The sequence below is a fragment of the Lingula anatina genome, chromosome 10 (genome assembly GCF_051362555.1).
Source record: "Lingula anatina isolate TDL-2025a chromosome 10, LinAna3.0, whole genome shotgun sequence".
In the NCBI taxonomy this organism is placed as follows: Eukaryota; Metazoa; Brachiopoda; class Lingulata; order Lingulida; family Lingulidae; genus Lingula; species Lingula anatina.
In genome coordinates, this window is record NC_141776.1 from 283,316 (window position 1) to 307,149 (window position 23,834).

At 38.4% G+C, this 23,834-nt stretch overlaps 1 protein-coding gene across 3 annotated transcripts in view; it reads left to right on the top strand.

The window, feature by feature from the left end:
• LOC106160952 (uncharacterized) overlaps positions 1 to 22,854 on the top strand; it is a 34,768-nt gene extending 11,914 nt beyond the window's left edge. The window contains exons 1-3 of one of the 3 annotated variants that reach the window (XM_086997706.1): positions 1,215 to 1,553; positions 20,276 to 20,358; positions 21,027 to 22,854. In XM_086997706.1, the coding sequence (XP_086853832.1) occupies positions 20,300 to 20,358; positions 21,027 to 21,720 (753 nt within the window). In that variant the 5' untranslated portion in view covers positions 1,215 to 1,553; positions 20,276 to 20,299 and the 3' untranslated portion in view covers positions 21,721 to 22,854. Of the gene's footprint in view, positions 1 to 1,214; positions 1,554 to 17,039; positions 17,212 to 20,275; positions 20,359 to 21,026 lie in introns of those variants that run through there. The other 2 variants (XM_013537766.3, XM_086997707.1) reach the window with 2 other exon arrangements.
• The last annotated feature ends 980 nt before the right edge of the window (positions 22,855 to 23,834 follow it).

Sequence of the window (23,834 nt, forward strand, 5' to 3'; positions counted from 1 at the left end):
GACAAGATATACCGGTGTACAGTACACCCGGTGGTAAACACAGCTGAACTTCTTAATGTGTGGCAAAATCAACGTTCAGAGTTGGTACATACATACATGTACGTGGTCACAAGTTGAGCACTGCACTACGGCGTCATCCAGCGTCATAATGTGTCCAGATCTTGACTAGGCGATAATAACCTCTCAAAAGCCTCTGTTTACCTATTACTTGTATTTTGCTATGAGTTCAACTAACAAGGCGAAACCTCATTAGACATCATCGATCACCGTTCATCACATCCACTCAAATATCTAATAAATCTTTCAAATCTCTCAATGCAAAGTTGAGACGCTGGTCGCCTTCTTAATGAGTTTACGTGACACATTGGTCTTGTTTAGTGACACTCTATAATCACTGAATTATTTACGATGTCTGCTGCCTCTGTACTGGGCTGTCTCTTGGTTTGTCTTTCACTAACTTGAGTTTTGACTCAAGGATCGGGATAAATGTTCATGAGTAAAAAATTTCACAAGATCAAATAAAAAGATGTAATTTATCTTGCCTACTACCGGTAGCAGACAATGACAACAGTGCTTGTTACTGGTTTGTACATCGTCGCTGCCACCTTTTCTTTCCTTCAGAGTTTAGTTTCCGATGAAGTAACATTTACTTTGTACTGGTATATGTTACGTTTCGTGATGTGGGCGAAAACCAGAAAGGTCCAAGGTACCACAAGGAGTGGTGTTTACTCACCCACCCCCACCCCCACGCCTAATAGGTGCCTCTCTTAGGATTATTTAAAAGGCCAAGCATAATTCTAGGACATTATCTCAGTACTGTTAACTCATTTCCAGAACAACCGATATGACAGTAAGACATATTTCTGGGACATCCGCTTGTCATGCCCAGCACTTATGGATAGAACAGATAAGAATATAAGTTTTGGGACATCCACTTCTTTACCAACTTTGTAAATGTGACCAATTCTCCCTTTAAGAGAATGACATTTCTTTTCAGACCCCTTCATGTGGAATTCACGTGTGTTTACCCGTTCTCTTAATTGATCTGATATTCTGTATGCGTGTCCAGGCCCCGATCCCCATACCTCTGCCCTCCAACTGGATCACAATAAGCAGGCTGCGTGCGAGGCCGCCATTTGCTGGCAGTTCCCCCTCTCATATCTCGTGTCTCTTACTTACTGCGATCACATCAATCTAACCTTGATGACGTCACGCTGGTATAAAAGGTGTCCAAGTATTCCAAGTAGCAATCATTTTCAGGGAACTTGATCACTGATAACTGTTTCTCAGACTGGTGTCCCCAGAGGACAATTAGCAAGGTGAAAACGTTTCAAGTCACGCTTTTTTTATTGGCACAGAACAAACTTTCATCACCGTCACAGGGGGAGCTGCCAAGTGCTTACAACTATAAAAGAGCGATTGGAACATTTAGTAAGGAGTTTTTTAATCGGATTCAGGCTGGAAAGAAGGACATTTGGAATCTGGTGAACTTCTAGAAGTGCGGCAGCATCGACGAGTGGTTGACAAAGGGGAATAGGACGACTATAAATTAGGTAGGCAGTGAGCGTTTTAACGCAACTCTTAAGTCTTTCATCAGAACCAAAGTCAAAAGATTTTATTCTGTGCTGTTTTTGGCATTGATGCTTTTTGTTTGCTCCAAGTTTTGCAAATGGAAGAGGTCCTGCGCAGGACACATTCATTGATGCAATTTAGGTATTGTATGTACCATTAAAATGCGACCTTATTAGATTGGTTTTCCAAAGGTTTTGCCCAAAAAAAAATGAATACTTCTGCTTTTACCGAAGATCTAATTGCGCCAAGCATTTGACAAGTTATGCCTCATGGGTAAAAACACGTTACGTTTCTTTAGAAATGATTTACTTTTTACCACCTTCACACGATGTCTAGAAAATGCACTTTTATTGACAACCTGTCACGTGGCGTAGTCTGTATCTGAGTAAAACGGTCCAAATTACTCACCTGATTATTTGTAACAAATAACGTGAAGACTTGAGTTGGTGTTTGAAGGACATATCTTGAGCTGAAGCCAGTTTAGGTGGAAGGGAGGGCCAAACCCGGTTTAGGTTGAAGGCTGGCCCAAAGCCAGTTTAGGTGAAAGGCAGGGACAGCTCCAACCTCTAGTGTTGATACGATACCATTTAATTTATTGTCATTGTTACTCGCTAGCGGATCAAGGTTTTTACGACCATATTAACAGGTGTAAAACGGTTGTCATACAAATCTTAACCAGCCCCCCCCCCCCCCCCCCCCAATCACTGTGTTGGTTTCGTTAAACAGCTATATTCTTGTAGAACAGTTTCTTAAGCTATGTTATTGTAATAAACTTGTGAAGGTTATTTTGTCTATAGCTACTTATATTTGTTTTATATACTTATAGACGAAATATTGGCTGGTAAGACCAGACAAATATTAGTACCTGTAGAATCTTCACAAAGCTATATTCTTAAATTTAATGTAAACTTTCGACCCAAACTTTGGTCTACTTTAGGGCAGGATAAACCATAGAAGTTCCTTTAAACGCTGTAAGTAGGTATTGACCTGAAAAATAGCTATGACATGTTACTAAACAGGGCCGGTATTTCAAATAAATTGGCCTTGTCCTTGTGTCAAAGCGGGCACGTTTAGACCAAATAACGGACAATAGCTTTTGTGAAACGCGTCCCATGCCAGAATCAGCTCCATCTAATTAACGACGATGACGTACTTACTGCCGATTGGCTGATTATCCCTTGCCATTTCAGGAAAGTATCCTGCGTGTAAATATAGCCATCAGAGTCTATTGTGAATTATTGGTACCGACGAGAGGTCAAGAATGATAACTGTAATGAAAAGTGCAGTGAGACAAGTGATTGCTTGATCCATGTCAATGCCCATATTCAGATCCAACTCTTTAAATACGTTTAGAGCTTTCAGTGTGATTAAAAATCGAGTCAGCTTCTGGGATCACGACGTTCAGTAGTCCACTATGAATGCGTAATGAAGACTTTAAACATTATACCTTTGTTTTCTCTGGCAAATAGTTCAGATTCTTGTAATACTGCTGGGCCTTAGCGTTGGAGAGATAACTCAAAATGATAAGATAAAAACCCAGAGAAGCTACACCAAAACAAAGGAGTAGACGAGGGAATTTTCACCTGCATAGGGTTGGAAAATACCTCGATTTTGTCTCGTTTAGCTTGTTATACCGTGTTCCTTAGGAGGGACAAGAGAATTCGTGTATATTAGAAGCTATGGGAGACATGACATGTGCCGCCCACCCCCAACCCCTGCTTCACCATTGAGTATATTTCTCCATTCCCACTGATACCATCGGTCTATGTAGATCGATCCAACTCTGTGGGAACTCTTGCTGAGTGCAATCGGTTTAACAGATTAATACGCCACCTGGCGTTGAGTAGAAATCAGAAAAGCTGGTGATTATACGAATGTGTTGAAACCAAGAGGCAGCGTGTCATTCAGTCTAATAGCCAGGGTAGGTTCAAACATATGCTAACATGAGAGAAGGGTCAACAGGCATTGGTTTATGCTATTATTGTAAATACCGTCGAGACAGTCTCAAAATGAACATCACAATACATGCGAACATTCTTTAATAACATGTAACCGGTTTGGATGAGTTTGCATTGCTATTCTCGTATGTGTTTGAACATACCACATGCTTCTATACGTCCTGCGTGAACACGATACTACTAAATAATAATAATAATAATAATAATAATAATAATAATAATAATAATAATAATAATGTTAATTTGCAACTTAAATAGATGAATTTAATAATAAGATATAAAATAAAATTCAATAAATGAGAATAAGGTTAATAAAATTGTTAATTAAAAGTGTGAAGATGAAACAAAATATTTCGTACTATGAGGGTATTTAAATATACATGAAAATTAAGATTAACTCTAAACAAAATTAAACTAAAATTTAGATAATTTGTATGAGTAGTCAGTGCCCAAGGTAGGAATGTCTTGGCAGATCTGATAGGTCTCAATTTTAACACGGTATATTTTTTTATCCAGGCAGTGTGATATATGACATAATTGTATTTGTCTCAGGCAGTAGATGATGTATTATGTGGTCCCTGTTGCTCATATTGTAGACTAATGTTTTTGTTGGGTCATCTCTCCTAATAACAAGTGTCAATAAGAGACCTTAATCTTAATATATTTGTCCCGTCTCATCTGACTAAGTTAATATTTAATCACTATAACAGGTCAGGGAGTCATTAGACTAATTTGATTTCTTTGAAAGATGTACGATGTGGCGTCTTTTCATTATATCAGTGTTGACACAGAGAGAGGACAGAAAAATTATTTCATTTCGATTACATTATCTTTATGTCACCGAATCGAAATAATTAATTTTGATTAAGATTGAAAACAATTTATCAATCCACATCTTTGGATTTACGTGTTATTTGATAGTGCTTGGTATAATTACAGATCAGGTAACCTAATATTCCTTTAAAGATTCGTGTAACGTTGCAGAATGGAAGGTAATTATGTTATTAAAAAAATCAAAGGAGTCTGTAATTAGGTACTTAGGTCGCCCACGTGGTGTTGCACACGTCTTTATGTACCACCGTGTCCAAACGATCATTAATAATCAAAGTTCTCAACATGCAATTGAACAATTTGTTGGATTATCTATCAATTAATCTTGGGTACAATTGCAGGGGCGTGGTTGGAGCGGCAAATGTCTTGGCATTGTTAAGGTCTTAATTATTCATAACGCGCGAAATTGACTTATTAGGACCTCTAAGTCTACACGTGTTGTTTGAAAGGAAATGTGTAATCTCATATTTTCGATCTTTTTTTAAATTGGCACCCTTAACGCTATCATAACATATAACAACCTGTGTCCTGTCTGGATATTTGTCTCTACGATTTCAAGAAGAACCCTGTTTAAAATCCAAAAAGGTCAGCATCAAACTAAAAGTCCACACCAAATCCCGTCCTTGAACTGTCTTCGAATCCCCATGACTGCTATCTGTCATGATTGAAACAAAGCGGCTGCTGTCACCTACAGTTCTTTTAATTTCTACGTTATCTATTGTCTGTCGGTATAAGCTTGAAACATACGTTGAAGTGAAACCATACAATGGACCTCATGGGTTAAGAGGTTTAATATCTGTGCTAAAATGTGGTATTAGCCATATGTGGCGTAGTGCATGGTAAGAACCAATACCTTAATCCTCGCCACTACTAGCTTTTCAGGCTTTTTATATCTCTTTTCTTTAGCTTAAGAAGGGTCAAGACGTTTTTGTTCTTTATTTTGGTGTTAGATAAATAAACAAACTCAAAGCACGTGGCTTTTTGCTAAAGTAATGGAATAGATCCATTTTATAAAACTATTCTCTCAATTGATTTGGTAATTTGAACTGTGTTAAATCAAACTTTATCAGTAAACTTTATACGAGTTTGTGATATCTGCGTGAACCGTGAATTGGTTTTAAAAGGAGGACAGAAAAAGTGTGAACCGTTGACACAACATCGCTCCATCGAACATCTCCATCCTTAGTTGCACATAACACCAGCGCCCGGTTGCACCAACAGGGCGTAAATTTACTCGGCTACGACTGTCGTAAACTGCAACGCCTGGCGTCCGTGCGCCAGGATTACACTCCCTGCTTACGCCCGTTGCACCAAGACAAAAACTGATCGTCGTAACTACGCCCAAGTAACGCTCCGTTGCGTCACTGGCCAACAATACGTGGATGGTATAATTGGGCAAATGAGGAGTTCTCAGCTGCAGTCACAATGGAATGATGACATAAATAAACACAAAAGGAGCATTTCAGTGACGGAAAAATTCATGAGCTAAATTATTCCATTTTGATTTAGAAATAAGAACGTTAAAATACGTTAACTTTGCTGTTGCATTGGATATATAGCAATAAAATCGTAAATATATTCCGAATCAAAACATTATTATAGTGTGTTATGTATGCCAGATTATAGTATGCTGTTGTAAATGAGAAAAACGCGTTGGAGGCAGTACGTATTTCTATTAATGGATTTGAACACCTTCACATTTGTTATCGAAACTATTGAGTCTGAAAATAATGCAAAAAAGCCAGCATTGCTTTCTTTTTATAATTTTACAACAGTGCCAACAATTTCATGACCTTTTTATCTATGGTTACACCGTGAGGTATCATTTAATTCAATTAATCTTACATCTTGGAGATTGAGAAAAACAAGAGACCTAATACATATTATATGAGCCTTAAAATGTTGATATTTTAAGCTTTCGTCTCTATGTTTATATACAGTAAAATGTGAATGATATAAAATGTGATTAAAAAATGAATATGGTTAGTTATGGTTTGTCAAAAATTGTGAAAAGAATTAAAGAAACCGTACTGCTGAGAGCCAAGGCATGTCGACATGAGTGGTAAGATTTAATTTGAACACATGCATATATACATGTACATGGCTACACACATAATGTATTTAATAATCACTTATTTATATATATATATAATTAGTTGTTTTTTTTTAACCAGGCTATGCAGACGGAAGTTTTGTGTAAGAAACAAACAAATAACAACCCACATAATCTACGTTAACTACGATAATTGTCACCAAACTCTCTCTGTGCCAGCCTAGCCATAGTGCAAAACGAGCTACGACCGACTTACTCCACCTAGCTAGCAGGCGTAAATTTACGACAAAGTTAAGACCGACGTAAACACTATTCCAGTTTGGTACAACTGGCTTTTCTCGGGCGTAGCATTTTGCGCCCGGTTTACGCCGGCGCAACTGCTACGCCTCATTTACGACCGGTTGGTGCAACCGGGCCCAGGATATGTATAATCTACGATGATAATCTATCTTCAGTAACCAATTTGTTTCAGATCATTTAATTTTTAAGACCAATTAGTATCATCCTTTGCTATAACGTAACGTATATCCTTAATGGTAATATGTTTGCTTCCGTGTCATCAATAATACCCTTACTATTGGAAAAATGTCATAAATGTCGTATTGGTTACGACTCCGTGTTGTCATTAAATTGACTAAGTAAGTTTCATACTAGGAACATTAACACTTTGTCAATATTTGCTCTGTTCATGTGAAAAACGTACATGTCGTACGCAATGTGAGAACTATGTACGCACAAAAAACGGTGTACGCAAACAAGGCTGCAATACGCAAAATAATTACTACTGTCCGCAAAACATGACCCGCACACGCAAAGTCGTCGCTGTCGTACTAAATCCTGAAGTCCACAATACAATAAATGTCGCGAGTCAACAGATCCCCATACACAAAAGAGATAAAGGTTAACAACTTCACAGAAATAAAACTGTAAAGACATATAGTTTTAGTTGAACTTTAAAAATAAAAAGTTGCATTGAAAATGTCGTGCAACGTCAGGAACAGCGTTTAAAGAATTCGTTAAAAGTTTCCTTGGCGTTTTCTCAACGGTTTTACCTCGGGTTTACTCGGGTGACTTGTGTTGAAATATTCAGGGTTTCTTTCTACATGAAGCCTACCGAGTATTTGTTTGCCTTTTTTTAAAAGTAATATGGTGGTCTGGTGACACCTGTTGGACGTTTCAGCAGACTCCTTCCTCCGTCAGCAGGGGGGGGGGGATACTGAAGTCGTAGTCACCGTCGCGTGATACGGTTTGTAACATTTTAAGTTCCAAATAAGAATTGTCAAAGACAGTTTTATGGTAATAATGTGTCATAGCAACTGAGTTTTGCTGTAATTTTGAATCTGCAGATGTTTGGGATACGATCTGTCGAATAGCGAAAAGTGAAAGTTTAATCAAGAAGACTTTGTCAAGAATTATCACTTCCTTAACTTTACATCTGCCTGTATCAAGCTTCCTTCCGCCGGGGACCTATGTCCACAATGGAACTTTAGCCCGACAATACCGTCTAAACCTTTAGTCCAAACGTTTAGTCTACTTTGCCTAAGTCACAGTAGTGGTTCAACTAAATGAAACATAGCACTACTCTTGAAGACAATGCTAACGTTTCAGAAGAATTAATCAGTTAAGCTTGGCAGGAAGTAGACCAGTTTTGGGGTTTAACGTAAGACCAATTTTCTGGGGTTTATTAAGTTTGTGGAAGTGTCCCATGTTGTCTTGGCTAGCTACCAGTAGACGAATTTCGTCTCACCTGCCACTGATGGTATTGTCTTCTTTCTCTCCGTTGGTTAATGAAATCAAAGGTGGTAATTAGATATTCCTTATTCTATTTTAGTCAGGCGACTGCAAGGAAATTAGCATTGCCGCATGGGAAGAAGAGTAGAATTCAATTGTGTAAGGCATTAATATAACATTGCAACAAATTCTATACCTATCTGTGTCCGGTATCACTTGTATTTCTATTCTGCTCTTCTGCTCCCAGTAATTGCAAGATGTCGCCTTTTTAAACAATTACAAATTGGTTCGAAATCAATTTTTTATACATGTTGGGAAGACTTGTGGCTTGGTTGTAAATATGTCGAGTTTTAAAAAGTTTAAATTGGCGCAATTTCTGTCAAGCGTTTCGAAAACCACACTGATGCCGACATATCTAGAACTGTTTTATTTTTCACCACGTAAACAAGTCATCTTAAGAGGTTAAATAACAGTAAATAATCATTAGCATTCAAATCCGATTCAAAGTACACATATTATTACAGGTCGATTCTTGGAACCTCACATTTTACGACTGCGTAACCAAGCTTGGTTCGTTATTGAATACGAGAAGTAAACACCTTCACAACTGATATGCATAACAAAGTGTTTATATAAACAGGCATAAATATAACAGATTCTTCCCAAACCATTCAAAATACATTCGAATTCGTGCTAATAATTACCCATTTTATTCACAGTGAAAAATGACTGCCCGTTTCCGATGCCACTCTACCTCAGTGGCCATCTGTTGCAAATGGACTGCTTTCTTCAATCAGTGTTATTACGAAATCATTGTCTACACTAATGCGTTATTACTAGTAATTTGTAAAGAAGATTGAAATATTAACAGTTTGACGACGGATATATCAGCTAATTTATGAATAAAACATTTAATTTGTACAGCGGGTATTCTTAAGCCTAGATTACATTTGAAATGCGATGCCCGTACGGTGCACGTATGGTGTCCGTAATTCCTTTTCCGCACGGCGTCTTGAGTGGAGGTAGACGGTGTCCGTGCGTTTCAAATAGCAGTAGTGCCGCGAGAACACTGTACGTCAATTGCACAGTGGCTGAGAGGGCTCCGTATTTGATCACTTTTCAACCGAAAAACCGATCTTTCACGACCTGTCCACAAGGTCATGTTAGAGAAATGGCACGGCGACCGTATGTAATGTAGACATACTCGGCGTAGTCCCTTACGATGTCAAAAAAAAAAAATGTACGGATAATCGTATACGATTTCATCGCACGGCGCCCATGGCAAATGTAATCTAGGAGTGCATTCCCAGAGATTTAGATCGATCCATCCGGATCGACCTAACTCCCTGGGGGTTCACGCTAAATTGCAGTTCGCCGAGCGCGCACGACAGTTAACTACCCCCTTGCAGCTTTAAGTAGGCAGGACAGACGCTTAAGCCGGCTAAGCTGACAGTAATCTAGTGAGACTCTCCACAGGGATAGATCGATCTAAAATCTGTGGGAATGGGGTCTAGGCTTTAATGGGCGTTCAAAGCAGTATGGCGCGTCACAAGGGTGTCTCATGGCTGAAGTAAATTTCTCCCATTATAATGCGTAATGCATATCGTCCCACAGAAAGGTCCTATTTATTCAATCAGTGTTTTTGCGGCAAGTTTTATTCAATAACCGCTGTCGTCCTAGGTATATATAGACAGAAAACCACTTAATTACGCAATGGTATGCCCTTTTCTATAGCTCGGGCTCTCCCTTCACGCTCAGCTTTCTAGAAGTGGTTGTTGATGCAATCTCTGTCTCTGCGGGCATGGCGTCTCTGTTGATTAAAAATAACTTGTTTGTATTTGTCACCAAAGACGTCATGAATCGCCACTGGCTCACTTAGGAGGTGAGTAAATCATAACAACAAACACGCTAAAAACATTCAGATTTGATATTGGATTGTCTTGCACGCGTAGGTGACAAATATCTTCGCTGTTGAGCTGGGATTGCTCACTCTCTTGTTAAGACTTCGTGGCCATCTGCGGCTGTATTCATGAACGATTTTGCCAACTGTTGCACGTATTTGTTTGTCACAACTGGAAACCCAGGAATTTCACGTACAATGCTAATGCATTTTAATAAATAATAATTTTAATTAACTTTCATATTCCTTTAACATTTCTTTGTATTTTTACGGTTTGAATGTAAATTCTCCACCTTTGGGTATTGATATTGTAGAGTACACATATTAACTATTAATATTATAGTATAATCAGGGCCACTTCAAAACGATCTATAGATAGGTAGATATAAACACCTTTGCTAGACTCCATCAACATTGAAAGGCATTCCATTTGCATCGGCGACATTCATTCAAGATGCAAACTACGGAGCAGTATGTTACACAAGAAAGAGTCCAAGTCGGTTTACCTTTCCCAAACCGCCATAAAGTCTCCAGATTAATGTAAACTAAGCCGTGCCATTTGATCTTCAAAAGTACACACAAAGGTTTCAGAATACTGTAACTCATCTCAACAAGCCCATAACAGCTGCCCATATCAGTACCAAATCACTTGCTTGTGTTAGTCATGCAGGTTTCCTATTGCATGAAATGGTGTAGCTATCTTTCTTCGTATCTTCTGCTGGGATTACGAAATGTACTGAGAGAGAGAGAGAGAGAGAGAAAGAGAGAGAGAGAGAGAGGGGGGAGTTATGGTAAGATAATCTTGTTTCTTCACTCATCGGACGTACATCGTGTCTTCATTAAAGCCATTCTTTTGTGACTACGTTAAAAAGTGCACCTCACAATGCCGATGGCGTGCATATCCCTTTTAATTGTTTCTCCACTATTTCCAGTAGAGTATAGAATCAACATCAAACGTAATGAAATGTGCCTGTGATTCCATTAAGCGAATGGGAGTTCCTGGAATTTGTCAACATTTAATTAAAATCATCGTCATGATACAAGAATTCAAGTTATGAAGTTCAGAAGTTTTTTTGTACTTTACTGGGAACTCCTTTTTGCTGCAAAAAATAGCTGTATGTTGTATCGCCACCCAAGTCAGTCAGCGCAGGTTTAATTAGGTTTAAGTTCGGTTACTGATTTGATTACGGATGAAGACATTTGTTTGTAATTTCATTTTTAAAACACACGTGCGGGTAGGTTTCCTCACTGGGTGTATATCGGCGAGTGATTTTGAACACTATTTGTGCAGAAATACTGAAACATTTGCCTCATTTATTACTGCTGCTATAGTAACATCGACGAGATGGTGTCTCAAACGATTTTTCGTCTTTCACTATTCACTTTATTAATTTGTGATTGATGAAATCATGAACATTAAGCTTTGCAATACTCCGTTATCTATCAAATTCATTCGTAAAAAAATTAGTTTGCCAAACTACGGATATATAGGCCTAGCAATTGGAAGTCATAATTGATAATAAAGTAAGTCATACCATTATGAATATATTGTCATAGCAAACCTTTTCCCTTCGGTATATGAAGTGTAGATTGATAAGTCTTCAATAAAGTCTACTTTAATGCTTTTAGTAAGCAACAATGAGATTCAGACACGACCTTTAGACAACTGCAAGATAATCAGCTCAGTGTACATTTGACTCTTAACTTTGTACACTAGATTAAGAACTCCATTTAATTCAGGGTGGAGACAGAGTTCAACGTTCATTCGATATGCTATGTCGCTATCACCATGGAATGTCTGAATATTTCCCAATGCAAATAACGAAACTGACAAGCCATGATACATGTAAGAAGAGGACCAGCCGACAGAAGTTCAAATATTGAAAATTGTTCCCTTAGCGACGGCGTCTGCTGTGTAATTTAATTGCTGCAAGGTGAAACGGTTGGACTACTTGTCCACTCAAGGCAAAGTAGATTAGCATCTTTTGTCTACAATAATGTCTGTTTAAAACAGTGTCACAGAATGAAATAAGAATGAATGAAATAAGAGCTCGCGTAGGGAGTCTCACCTCACCCAAATTAAAAACCGACTTTCAAAGGCGCTATAAACCCACAATGCTTAGTAGGTCAACAGGTTTTCTTGCCTAGTTTTCCTTCACCCGAGTTCCTAAAAATTCCGTTATTGAAGAAAAATGGTACCTTGGGATGTGAAATAATGGACAATGGAAAAATCGGATTATTAGCTGTTTTTATCGGTGAAAATTGTGCTTGATATTCAAAGATTTACATGAGTAAACGACAAGTCCGTCTCTTGGCCATATTTCTTTCAGTTTTAAAGTTTGATCGTAAATCATTAATGTGGTAATGGAAGACACAAAGTGAATCTCACAGCATTTTGGACGCGATTTAACTCGACAATTGAGAGAGGTTTGTAATAATGCAGTTGAAATAAAAACACCGTATTCACTGATACATGTATTTGTGCCGGAGTAACAGGAATAAATGGAAGTCCTCTAGGAACCGTCATCCGTTCCCCATTACTCTGTACAGGTGACATTGGTCCCATATACAAACACCAATATTCAGATTAAACCTAACCTGTAGTAACAGGCCCGTAGCCGGGGGGGGGGGGGGGGGGGGGGGGGGTTCGGGGAGTTCGAAAGAACTGCCCCTTTTGCTGGGAAAAGGTCCACTCTGGGTAAAATTTAACCTAGGTACATGAAGTTTTTATAGAAAAAGGTCCACTTTTTCAGAAAAAGAACCCGCCTTTTGAAATTGCTGGCTATGGGCCTGAGTAATCATATGAGACCTGGACTTCCATTCCTAGGACTTCCATTCCTGTGACACCTGTATGTCACCGTTAAGTTAACTGCCACTTACAATCCCTGAGCATTGACATGTACACGTGGAAATGTGACGCTAACAACAGTGAAACAGCTTTTCTTGAACGTATGTGGAATGTCTATCAAAATGATGTTCCAATCTTGTTTATACAAAGGGATAGGAGACAGTCAATAAAAACATTGTAAAGAATTTCTGATTTTTTTTATTAGGAAAACTCCGCTGCACTGTCTCTTGAACTACGCTACCTGAATATTTAATGGTATTTTTTTAATCTCAAAGCTTACGCAAGTCTTAGCTTCTCTTCCGATGTGATAAATCTTTGATTTTATAAAAAGGTTTGTACGCAGTAAAGCCATGTACCGCATGCCGCAAATGTTGTCAACGACTGCTTTTCGTGTACAACAAATTGACTGCAAATACACTGATTAAAAAGGAATATCGTTTATAATTACATCGACACCACATTAACGGTTCCGTATACCGGTTTTCTGTCAATAACATGAAAAAAGACTGATATTTTACCATTCAATATTACGTGAGTTAACAATCAGACGTCATCATGGAATAGGGCTTTGGTAGACGCTGTAATCGTCCACTTTACCCCGTGACGTGATCATTTGTCAGATCCCCCCCCCCCCCCTGTGTATTTCTTTAATTATTCACCACACCTACACGTCGTAACTCCGTAATACACTGTATAACGACTTCATAGATATCAGAACATCAGTGTGAGGGTGATAATAGACACGTGAGATAGGTCGTGAAAGCGGCAAATCGGTCAAATGATATTCCAACTTTGGAGTAGTCAGCTGTTCTTCTAGGAAAAACCAACATACAACCATACATACAACCAATAAGTCTTTCCAAAAGAAAACAATTACTTCACTTCAGTGTGATGACAAAATCCTGAGGTCTAAAGAGATGGTCCAAAATAAAATCCCGTAGTCTAAGAGTATAGACGAGCCATCAGTAGTAGTTATGTGTGTTTGTGTGTGTGTGAGAGAGAGAAAGAAGCGTGGGGTAAAAAAGAAGTATTGTATACTGTAATTAACATTACCTAAGTTCAATAAAAAAAAAACTTTTAGTGTAAGTTACCTTTGAAAAAAGAACCAGTTTTCTTTCATCGACACCTCATCTACTACGGTCATGCCAGTTGTTTGATCATCACTCCGGTGTGACAGGAAAGGTTGTCCTAGGAAAAGAAGTTCGGGTTTCCTTATGATTAGTACAGATTAGGGCTAGTCGGAGTATTGGGGTTAGTGTGTGGGACGAATGTCACCTGTATAAAGTAATGGAGAACGGACTATGGTCCCTAGGGGACTACCATTCCTGTCACAGCGTCATTCTCGGCACTCTCCGCTCCTTCCTGGAATACCCTTTCCATGAAAACACCTCATCAAACGCCACCAAAAGGTCAGACAAAACGCCCCGCGCACGTTGTCATGTGAATTAAATTATTAAGGAACGCTTAAGCTTTGTAGAACTTCCTCGCGTTAAACTTCTAAAAGGGCACCCCATTATCAGCTTTGCTTAACCAAAAACAAACAGTAAAGCCAACCGCCGATGGCGTTGATAGTGATCACGTATGTCTCCATTACCAGGTGTACTGCCTAATGCTTCTAAGAACTCTGTCTTGATCTTATAACGATACTTAAGAGCATGCTCCCCGGGGGAACTTCCTACTCAGATGTGTTTTAAGGAATGTGCCACACCTGATGTTGGCCACGCGGCCTCTGATCAGGTGACCAAGAGGACAAATTAAGGGTGAGCGTCACAAATGACTCTTAACCAAAAAATAGACTTAACATTTGGATTACAATTTTTGCTTACTTTGACGCTTGACTCCCCCCTCCCCCAAATCAACAGTAGACTACTAAATGTAACATTGCACCTGCTTTATAAAAATAGATTAATTGTAATGTTTTATACCAGAGATTTCATTATTGAGAACTTTTTAGACATATCCTGACTGGATATAGACCAATTTTTTGTGAAGTAACTCTCAGGTAGGTGTGGCCATGCATTCCATGTGGGTTCCAACTGTGCGCTCCTTACACCTACGTATACCACTCACCACAGGGGCGTATTTAGACCGTCTTCTGGGTGTTCTGGAAGACGGTCAGATTTTTAAGTTAACATTGACGGGTATCTAATTTTTTCTGTCGGAAGACGGTCAAAAATGGAGGATGGATCAACAAAGATAATTTGGAAGACTGTCAGAAAATACCTCTGGATCCGCCCCTGCACCAGGCAGCCCAGGTGGAAGTCTAGCCGACCCACCCAGCTAGAACCAACCCTCTAACTGGGCCACAGATTGACTTTTCACACGATATTCACAGATCTGTCTTAAGATAAATAGACGGTCATTTTACTGTCTTTGGCTTTTACCCTTTTCCCTATATAATCTGTCACCCAGGTAACTAGAACCCATGAGGCACCCATAAACAAGCAAGCGTAGAACTCAATGTCAACCCACACCGGTCCCATAGGGCACCCGTAACCAAACAAACATAGCATTCAGTGTAGACCCACATTGGTCCCATAGGGCACTCGTAACCAAACAAACATAGCATTCACTGTAGACCCACATTGGTCCCATAGGGCACCCGTAACCAAACAAACATAGCATTCAGTGTAGACCCACATTGGTCCCATAGGGCACCCGTAACCAAACAAACATAGCATTCAGTGTAGACCCACATTGGTCCCATAGGGCACCCGTAACCAAACAAACATAGTATTCAGTGTAGACCCACATTGGTCCCATAGGGAACCCGTAACCAAACAAACATAGCATTCAGTGTAGACCCACATTGGTCCCGTATGGGGCCCAGAAGACCACGCTGACCGGAAAGAATAAAAAATAGAAAGCAATTATTTCACGTATTTAAATCGAACATGTTCAACGTTAACTAATCGGTGTCCTGAAAACTGATAGCGAACTTCCTTTAAATAGAAGATTATAGATTTCTTTTGAAATGTTTTTATACGCAAGGAAAATCAAGATTCATTTCATCCAGTACATATGAAATTTCTTGTGACGTACGTTTATTACCCTGGTGTTCTGAAAGCCGCGCTAATCGACGAAATACAGGATTTAAAATAAAAACAGGGGCTGAATAACACATAAACAATTATTAAAAGAACCAGATATCAATCACAGATTACACGTGACTCATTCAAACTTAATACTTATTTTCCTTTGGGAAATATATTCAGCGCACTCTATGTCAGTTTCCGGTAGACGGCAATCTAATCAGGGGTTTGGTCCCACTACAAGGGCCACTTGCTTTCAGTAATCAGTACTTTCCGTTTCTTAATGCATTGAGTTTTTGGACAGCGTCCCGGGTTTCATGCCAAGCCAAGGCACTGCTGGGGAGTAAAAATGGACTGAAATGTAATAACAGCCAATTATCTTATCTTTTTCAATACATTAAGCAAAAAGGAACCGCTGCAGTGATTGAATGTCTTGACAGAATATTGTTTCGTTTATTGACGCCAAGATATATCCATGTGCCTTTTCTTATTTTAAAAAACATAAAAGTTACTAAAAAAAAACCAATGCAAAACACGGACCTTTTAATAGAGGAACATATAAATATACGATTTCATGGAGAAAATCAGTTTTCATTCAAAAAGGTTAAAACGACCAGTTTCAGATGTCATATGCCTCATCGTTCAGATTTCAACAGTTTTAAGGTTTCTATTATGTAGAAACACGGTATTACACCAGTTTATTCACACTAAACGAGATCGGCCTTAGCCAAAACGTGCTATCGACATGTTTCATTATTAATGCAATATTTCGATTTTCGAACTGCAATTATGGCAACACAATAAAAAGGAGAGTGAGAAAAAAACGTATCCACACAATAAAAATCTTATTAAACTCCATATTAATAGTTACAACATTGAGGTTAATGACACATCAAATATGAAATGAAAGGCCTTAAGATGAACAATTCACTTAATTTACCCTGGGTACCGTCTTGGTGTTAATGAACCACCCCACATATATTGTTTCAATAAATGAGGCTTGCAAGCGTTTATTAATCCCAATGCGGAAAGGCCGTCATATTTCCAAGAAGGGTGGGGTTGCGCATGCGCATGTTAAATCATCGTCAACTTTGTAATAGGTATATAAATCAGTCACCTTGTGTAGCTTCATTTCCGACTTGTGGCTTGTCAATTTTTGTTATAACATACAGTGAATCGGTATATCACACAAAGTTTAAGTGGCATATCCCAAAGACCTCGCGAGAAAAGCCATTAGGTAGACATTCACTTTCAAAGTGCACGTTGACTGGGACGCCGCTCGAAAGGTAAGACAAATTGTTGAGATAAAAATATGAATGTTGAACCTTGAGAAATTGTTGATAATTATTTTCTTTTTTTTAATTAAAATATAAAGTTTAAGCCAGGTGGGAAGGTAAAAGTGGCATGAAGGACAGAAAAGCTTTCTTGTCTTGTTTTTATCATTTTCTTTCTTTTTTCTGTTACTTACTGTAGAATTTCAGTGGTTTACGAATCTATTGTCGGTACGGGCTGCTGTTGGTTTTACTCTCGCCCGAGTAAAAGACAGAGTGTTGGTGTATTTCATCACTCCTGTCATGTGATACTATTTTTTGTTGCATATCTGTAGTAGTTATTAATGTTTCCTTGTCTAATATACATCTTTTAGTAACATGTAGCATTTTATTTTATTTTCCTTGTCCGATATCTCAAAACCATTTTTAAAAACTAAAATTAAATAGGAATAATGACAGGAACAGTTTTGACAGAACCAATTTGAGAAAATTTCATTTTCTAATTTCATCCATATCATTGGTTTCCCTCTGCGAAATCCAGTCACAATATGGTCTTCCAAAACACCATCCCGTTCAGCAAGTACAAAGATCCAATCAGACAACATTTGCTTAAAAACAAGTCTACGTGGACCAAATGTCATTGCAAAAATTGACCTTGGTCGATTTGAGGATTTCCGAACATGTAAATGTCTCTGAAGTCTCAAATGCGTCAAAAGAAATGCTTCAAACGAATTCAGGGAATAGCAGTCCCACAGTTTACCGTTTTGAAGTGCCACTTCCATGCTAAGTGAAAAATAATAGGTATCCCAAGAGCGAAAATATTGCCAGCGCTACCTCAGCTGCACCATAGGCAGAGCCGCCAACTGTATCGCTTTAAATGCTTCAGTCACTTGGGTAACGGCCTATTGTGACACTGATAACTTCAATAAATTCCCAGTGTCATCATTTGACCTCTGAGCATTGATTAAATAAGTGATCTAGTTGTCCACTGTGTTTTCCATTTACGTTATCGTGTTCTAATTTTTAAAGAAATACATTCTGGCTTTTTGCGCATGATTAGGATGACCTTGTCACAAATATACAAAATTGCAACGAGCTAGCAATAAAGATAAACGTTTTTACCTAGACATTTCTTTTTTAATTTTTTAAAAGTGAATTCAAGATAACTTTTTCACCTATGGAAATGCCAACATGGGAGCAGGTTAAAACCTGAGACCAAGAGAAAGAGGGAGGGAGAGAGGGAGAGAGAGATGCACATTTTTGCCTAGTATATATTTACATGTAGCCTGTCATGTAAACGTCCCAGGAGTAGCGCTATTCTGTTTCAAGAACAGACGTGATAAAAGTGCATGAGTACGAATTCAATAAATGAAGGAAAAAAGAAGAAAAAGAAGATCTGTTTGTTATCGCCAACTTAAAATGTTCCACCAAGAAAGAGCAAGCGCTTATCATGATCTTGATATCATTTATCAGCAGTGTAACCAACTGGCACGGTGGATGTCTTAACTACATCAGTTACTGCCGATAATCTCGTCAGCCTAGCAAGCAGACTGCTTGTCTAAAACGAGTTACCGCCAAAAACCCTTTGGGACTTGCCATTCAAAGTATAACACAATGAAATTAACGTAACATTAAAAGGTTTCACGGTTAGTGTCTATGAGAGGTGATGACACAGTGGCTGAAATCACGACTTGGTGTTACCTCACAAGTGACTTGAAGTCGTGGGCTAAATTGAGTTAAGTCTGCTAAACTTGGGAGTCAGACAAAATAAAGGCGACATTGTGGTATCGTTCTTTAAGTGCTCCAAAAGAAATGGATCCCCAACATATGTTGTTGATATATATACCTAGGTATGATACCGCTACAAATGTGAGATACATTAACTGTCCCGGCAATTAAGTTCTGTTGTATTGACTTGGTCTAAAGAGCATTAAAAAGAGGAAAACAGCATTTCATATTTTGTTGTTAAACTTACTTTGGCTCAGATTCTTAACTCGCTTACCTAACCTAAGAAAAACTTTAGACAAGAATTTGGCTCCTGCAGAATTATGCCTCTACAAACATACGAGTATCCACTCAACCTTACACTTGTACTTAATCAGGCTTGGTGAATATAAAGATTGTCATAAGAAAATTCAGAAATATATTTGTTTCTGTTAACAAAGTAAGTTCCCTCTCTCACACACTGGTAACCCCGACAAACGTCATCAGTTTCCATACGGGTTTGCAGCTGTATAGAGCAGACAACGCTCTTAGAAATGCCTCGTGCCTAGGAACGGCTCACACGCGAGGTTCCTTTTGAGATTCGTTTACCCAACTGCTAACCTCAGGCAAAAACACTAATCGTATTTTATGTGCACAAGAATCTGTTCAATGTACTCTCTGGTTCTGAGTCTGTCTCATCCCTGCTGTTCTTGAAGGAAACACAGGTTAGTGCAGTGGTTGGGACTGAAATTTTTAGGCATAAATATTCCAAATAGATATAAAAAAGATGTACCATTAAGTAAGCCGACGGGAACAGCATTGCTCTGTCCTTTTTTCATAAAAGAGATCGGATGTGGGTTTCAAAACAGTCTGCTAAGAAATCAAATCAACAGTTTTTCTTGAGAAAGAACTTACTCGTAGTTTATAGTGTCTTTTAAGGAGGGAATGAACATTTATGCAGATATTAAGGGATGTCCAGCTGGTATGAGATTGTTTTTGGTGGTATCCCAAAGGTTTGGAGACAAAGGAGCCAATGGGACTGTTTCAGTGAGCAAAGTGCATCGAAAAAAAAAAAGAAATAAAAACATCCCAATGTTGATAAAAAGTTAATCTTTGTAACAAAGAGACGAAAGCTATGGCGTTTCACCACCTCCATACCAGAGACATCGAGGAACATATTTCACAATTTCGTAATGGCCACCTGTAATAATTCCTTGTCTGTCATCAGTTTTAAGGCTAGTTTATTTTCATTACCATCTTTGCACCGATAATTCAGTTGCTTCTTGTCTTTTCAGGTAAAACACAGAAGGCGATATAAGTGCCTGTCGGAGGGAGATCTTATAGTTTTTGTAACAAAGTCATTTTTTATTTCCAGATATAACGAACACAAAAGTACAGTATGCAGTGGAATAATCTGGTAATACCTATAGTATGTTGTTTGATCGCCATCGTAACAAGGTTTGTACAATACGGCTTTCATTCATTTTCCTTAACATTTGGTTATATTTTTTCTGTTTAAATTCCGGCAGTTCTTCTTCCGTCAGTTAAATACAATGTTTGAATTATACCACTGAGTAAGCATTAAAATGGTGGTGAACTTTGATTAAACCCTCGTAAGTCTACATTTAGTGGCCATTAAGTTCAAGGTAGCTATACTGAAAGTGCAGTTATTATGGCAAAATATTTATTAAATATATCTTATTAAAAACACACGTGTGTCTTATCACGCTAGCTGTAGCACCTCGGGTACGCAGCACCTTTCTCTTAGGCTATTTCATCATCATCACATATGATCCAACATTACGTAGGACGAGCTCCTACATGTATTTTCTTCAGTAGGCTTTTAGAGCTAATTATCAAGTGCTTAGCTATACAAAACGGAGTAATAATCAAAGTATAGCACACTGCATGTCCTAAAACAGCTGAGTGATTTAAAGGTACATTTTATTATATTTCTAGCAACGATCATGTAAGTTTACGGGTTCCGGGGGGATGTGAATTGAATATTACTGCCCTGTGTAGTTTAATTCCCATAAAAGTGTTTCGGTATCCAGTATACACAGACCTTGCAATAATTAAAATAAGGCTCTTCAGTAACATCATCATTATTATTATTATTATTACAGAGTAAACAGTCTTGATGACTCCAAAAAGAAGGTAGTAGAAAGACGTGACCTGGATACTCTGGGGTCGTCATTGCTCCGGAAACGCACTATGCTGGATACTGTGGGCAGTGACCTTCTGAAGAAGAGCTCAGAGGACAAGAGGACAGTGGACACCCTGGACTCTAGCTTCCTAAGGAAACGCATGCTAGATTCCCTAGGAAGTAACCTCCTTCGTAAAAGGATGTTGGATTCTCTCGGCAGCAACCTCCTCCGAAAGCGCATGCTTGATACCCTCGGGAGCGCGTTCATTAAGAAGTCTATTCCAAACCACGGTGACGTTGAGATGTTCGACGAACGCGCCCTTGATGAAATCGCCAGTAACTTAATCGGACGCCGAGCCCTTGACGAGATTGCCTCCAGCATGTTTGGACGCCGAGCTTTGGACGAGATAGCAAGCTCGATGTTTGGTCGGGAGGTTAAGGACCTGAAGCCCAGTCAGCGACGCGAGTTGGACGAAATCGCCAGCAGGATGTTTGGACGACGTGCGTTAGACGAGATTGCTTCGAGTATGTTTGGACGAGCGTTGGATGAAATCGCGTCAAGTATGTTTGGACGGGAAGCGGGAAAGAACAGAAAGCAGGAAGATGAAGAAGGATTCAAAGCAACCCGTAATCGTCTGCAACAGACGCCACCAATGGAAGAGGAACGCAGCTAGGCAAAGAATGGAACAATGGCATAGTAATCTGCAATACATTTCCGAAATCTAAAATTAACTTATTTTTGTAACATGCGGGAAAAATTATCTGATTTTAAACTTTCATCATTCCGGCGTATCGTGACATACGCAAGCATGCGTGCAATGAAAATCTAAATAAATTATGAAAATTTGATCTCAAAGGGTGTAAGTACTAGGAATAGAAGTAACGGAGGTGATGCTTTTTGGCAATCATATCAGATAAGTAAAACCTTAAGATAAGTATTAGAATAATAAGAATATATTCAGGATATGAATGAGAACAACTAACATCACTTATACCATAAGTAAGTTAACTTTTAGACACAAAAATATAAGTAAGCTTTCGTCGATGTGATCTCTGTTGCTTTACATGCTATATATGCGATACTTCCTTAATTGTTTTTATGGATGACTTCTTTTAGATAGTAAATTTAGAATAGCTCCCGCTTAAATACCTAATGGCGTCTTTCTTAGTGTAAATTCAATGTACCAATCGAAAATGGTAAGCTTGTTTTTGATTCCTCATCCTACTGGCGGATCATTGGAGAAAGTAATAGAGGTTTGGACGGTATCGGATGGGGAAGCAAATGGACAAAACATTTTTCGCAACATTTCGATTCGATTTCCTTCAAGAAAAAAGGGAGAAGCGTTTACGGTATCAAGAATTACCCCAGCATCCAGACACTCTAGATTATACATGTATTGCCAAGCTTCTTGTCAGCTCATGTTCCACAGTTGTCTCCATAGCTGAATTGCATATGTTATTTTTTTTCCAATTTTTATTCAAAGAATTAAAATAAACGATATCACTCTGTGATTCCGAGGGAGTTGGCGTACCCCAGCGGTTTCGGCATTTTAGACAATGATTTTTAGAACATAATTTAATGTTCTCATGTTCGTCCGAACAGTTACTTAAGTATGTGTATATTGGGAGTATTCCCTTACAAGTAGCGCTTCACATTTCCTTCAAAAACTTGGAACTAATTACAAGATAATAATATATGCATTAATGGCATGTTGTAAATGGAAAAATGTCCTTGGATTTTTGTAGAATATTAGTTAGATGAACTAGGAGGAAAGATAACGACACGGACAATAAACTTTACTACTTCATTGTCTTCTCTCGCCGAAACTCACAAACGACAATTTTCATTTATAAATTCCAGTTTTGTTTAAATTAATTGTATAAAGAAAGGTATATTGGACACACCATAAATTGAGGAAACACACCATTATTAGATACTGTTTCCGGCAACCGGCTCACGTCGCAAAAGTGACACGATGACGTAATACCTATTGGCAGCCATTATGTTGCCATAGATTTCGGCGTTAACAAAACAGCAAATCGGAAATTTTACACAGTCATGTACAGAAAAGTAAATCAACCAGACATAGAACAACGATCATCAGCGGGAGATAGCCCCCGGCATTTCCTAGCTATATCCAAACCTACATGTATTTTGTCTTACAAAGGAACGATTTTGATAGTCAAGCAAAGCTTCTGTAGTTCTTTTTTTTCCGATACTTAAACACTTGTTTAATGGATTTCCTCTGCTTTATAGACATTCGTCATTTACTTAGTTTTACGTCTAATACTGGTCAAACGTATGTACTTGGTAAGGCTTCCAAAGTACACCCAGATCAAATCAATATGCAGGCGTTAGAATCCTTTTTTTTTTCACGATAATTGAACAGCGCACCTTTGTAGAAGGCAAGACCAAGAACGCAACATTTGCAAATTAGGTCTAACCTTAGATAATTTATCTGGTAAGGGATGGGATATTGTTCTTTGTCATTTTAAGTTATTAATACTACTGTATTCATTAACGCTTGTCGCGTATTGTTTGATTATTAATAAAGGCGATTGCTTATTGCGTTTGACAAATGGTTTGATAGGATGAGATGAATTCATTGCCAGTAGCTTAACTGATACTCAAGAGACATATAAGAACACAGAGTTTATCTCAATTGGGAGATATTTGGGAAAAAATCTAAAAATGATATCAAGATTTATATTTACACTTAAAGAACATCATAAAACTAATATTATTTCAATTACATATTGCTTGCTGTATTTCGAATATTACGAATTA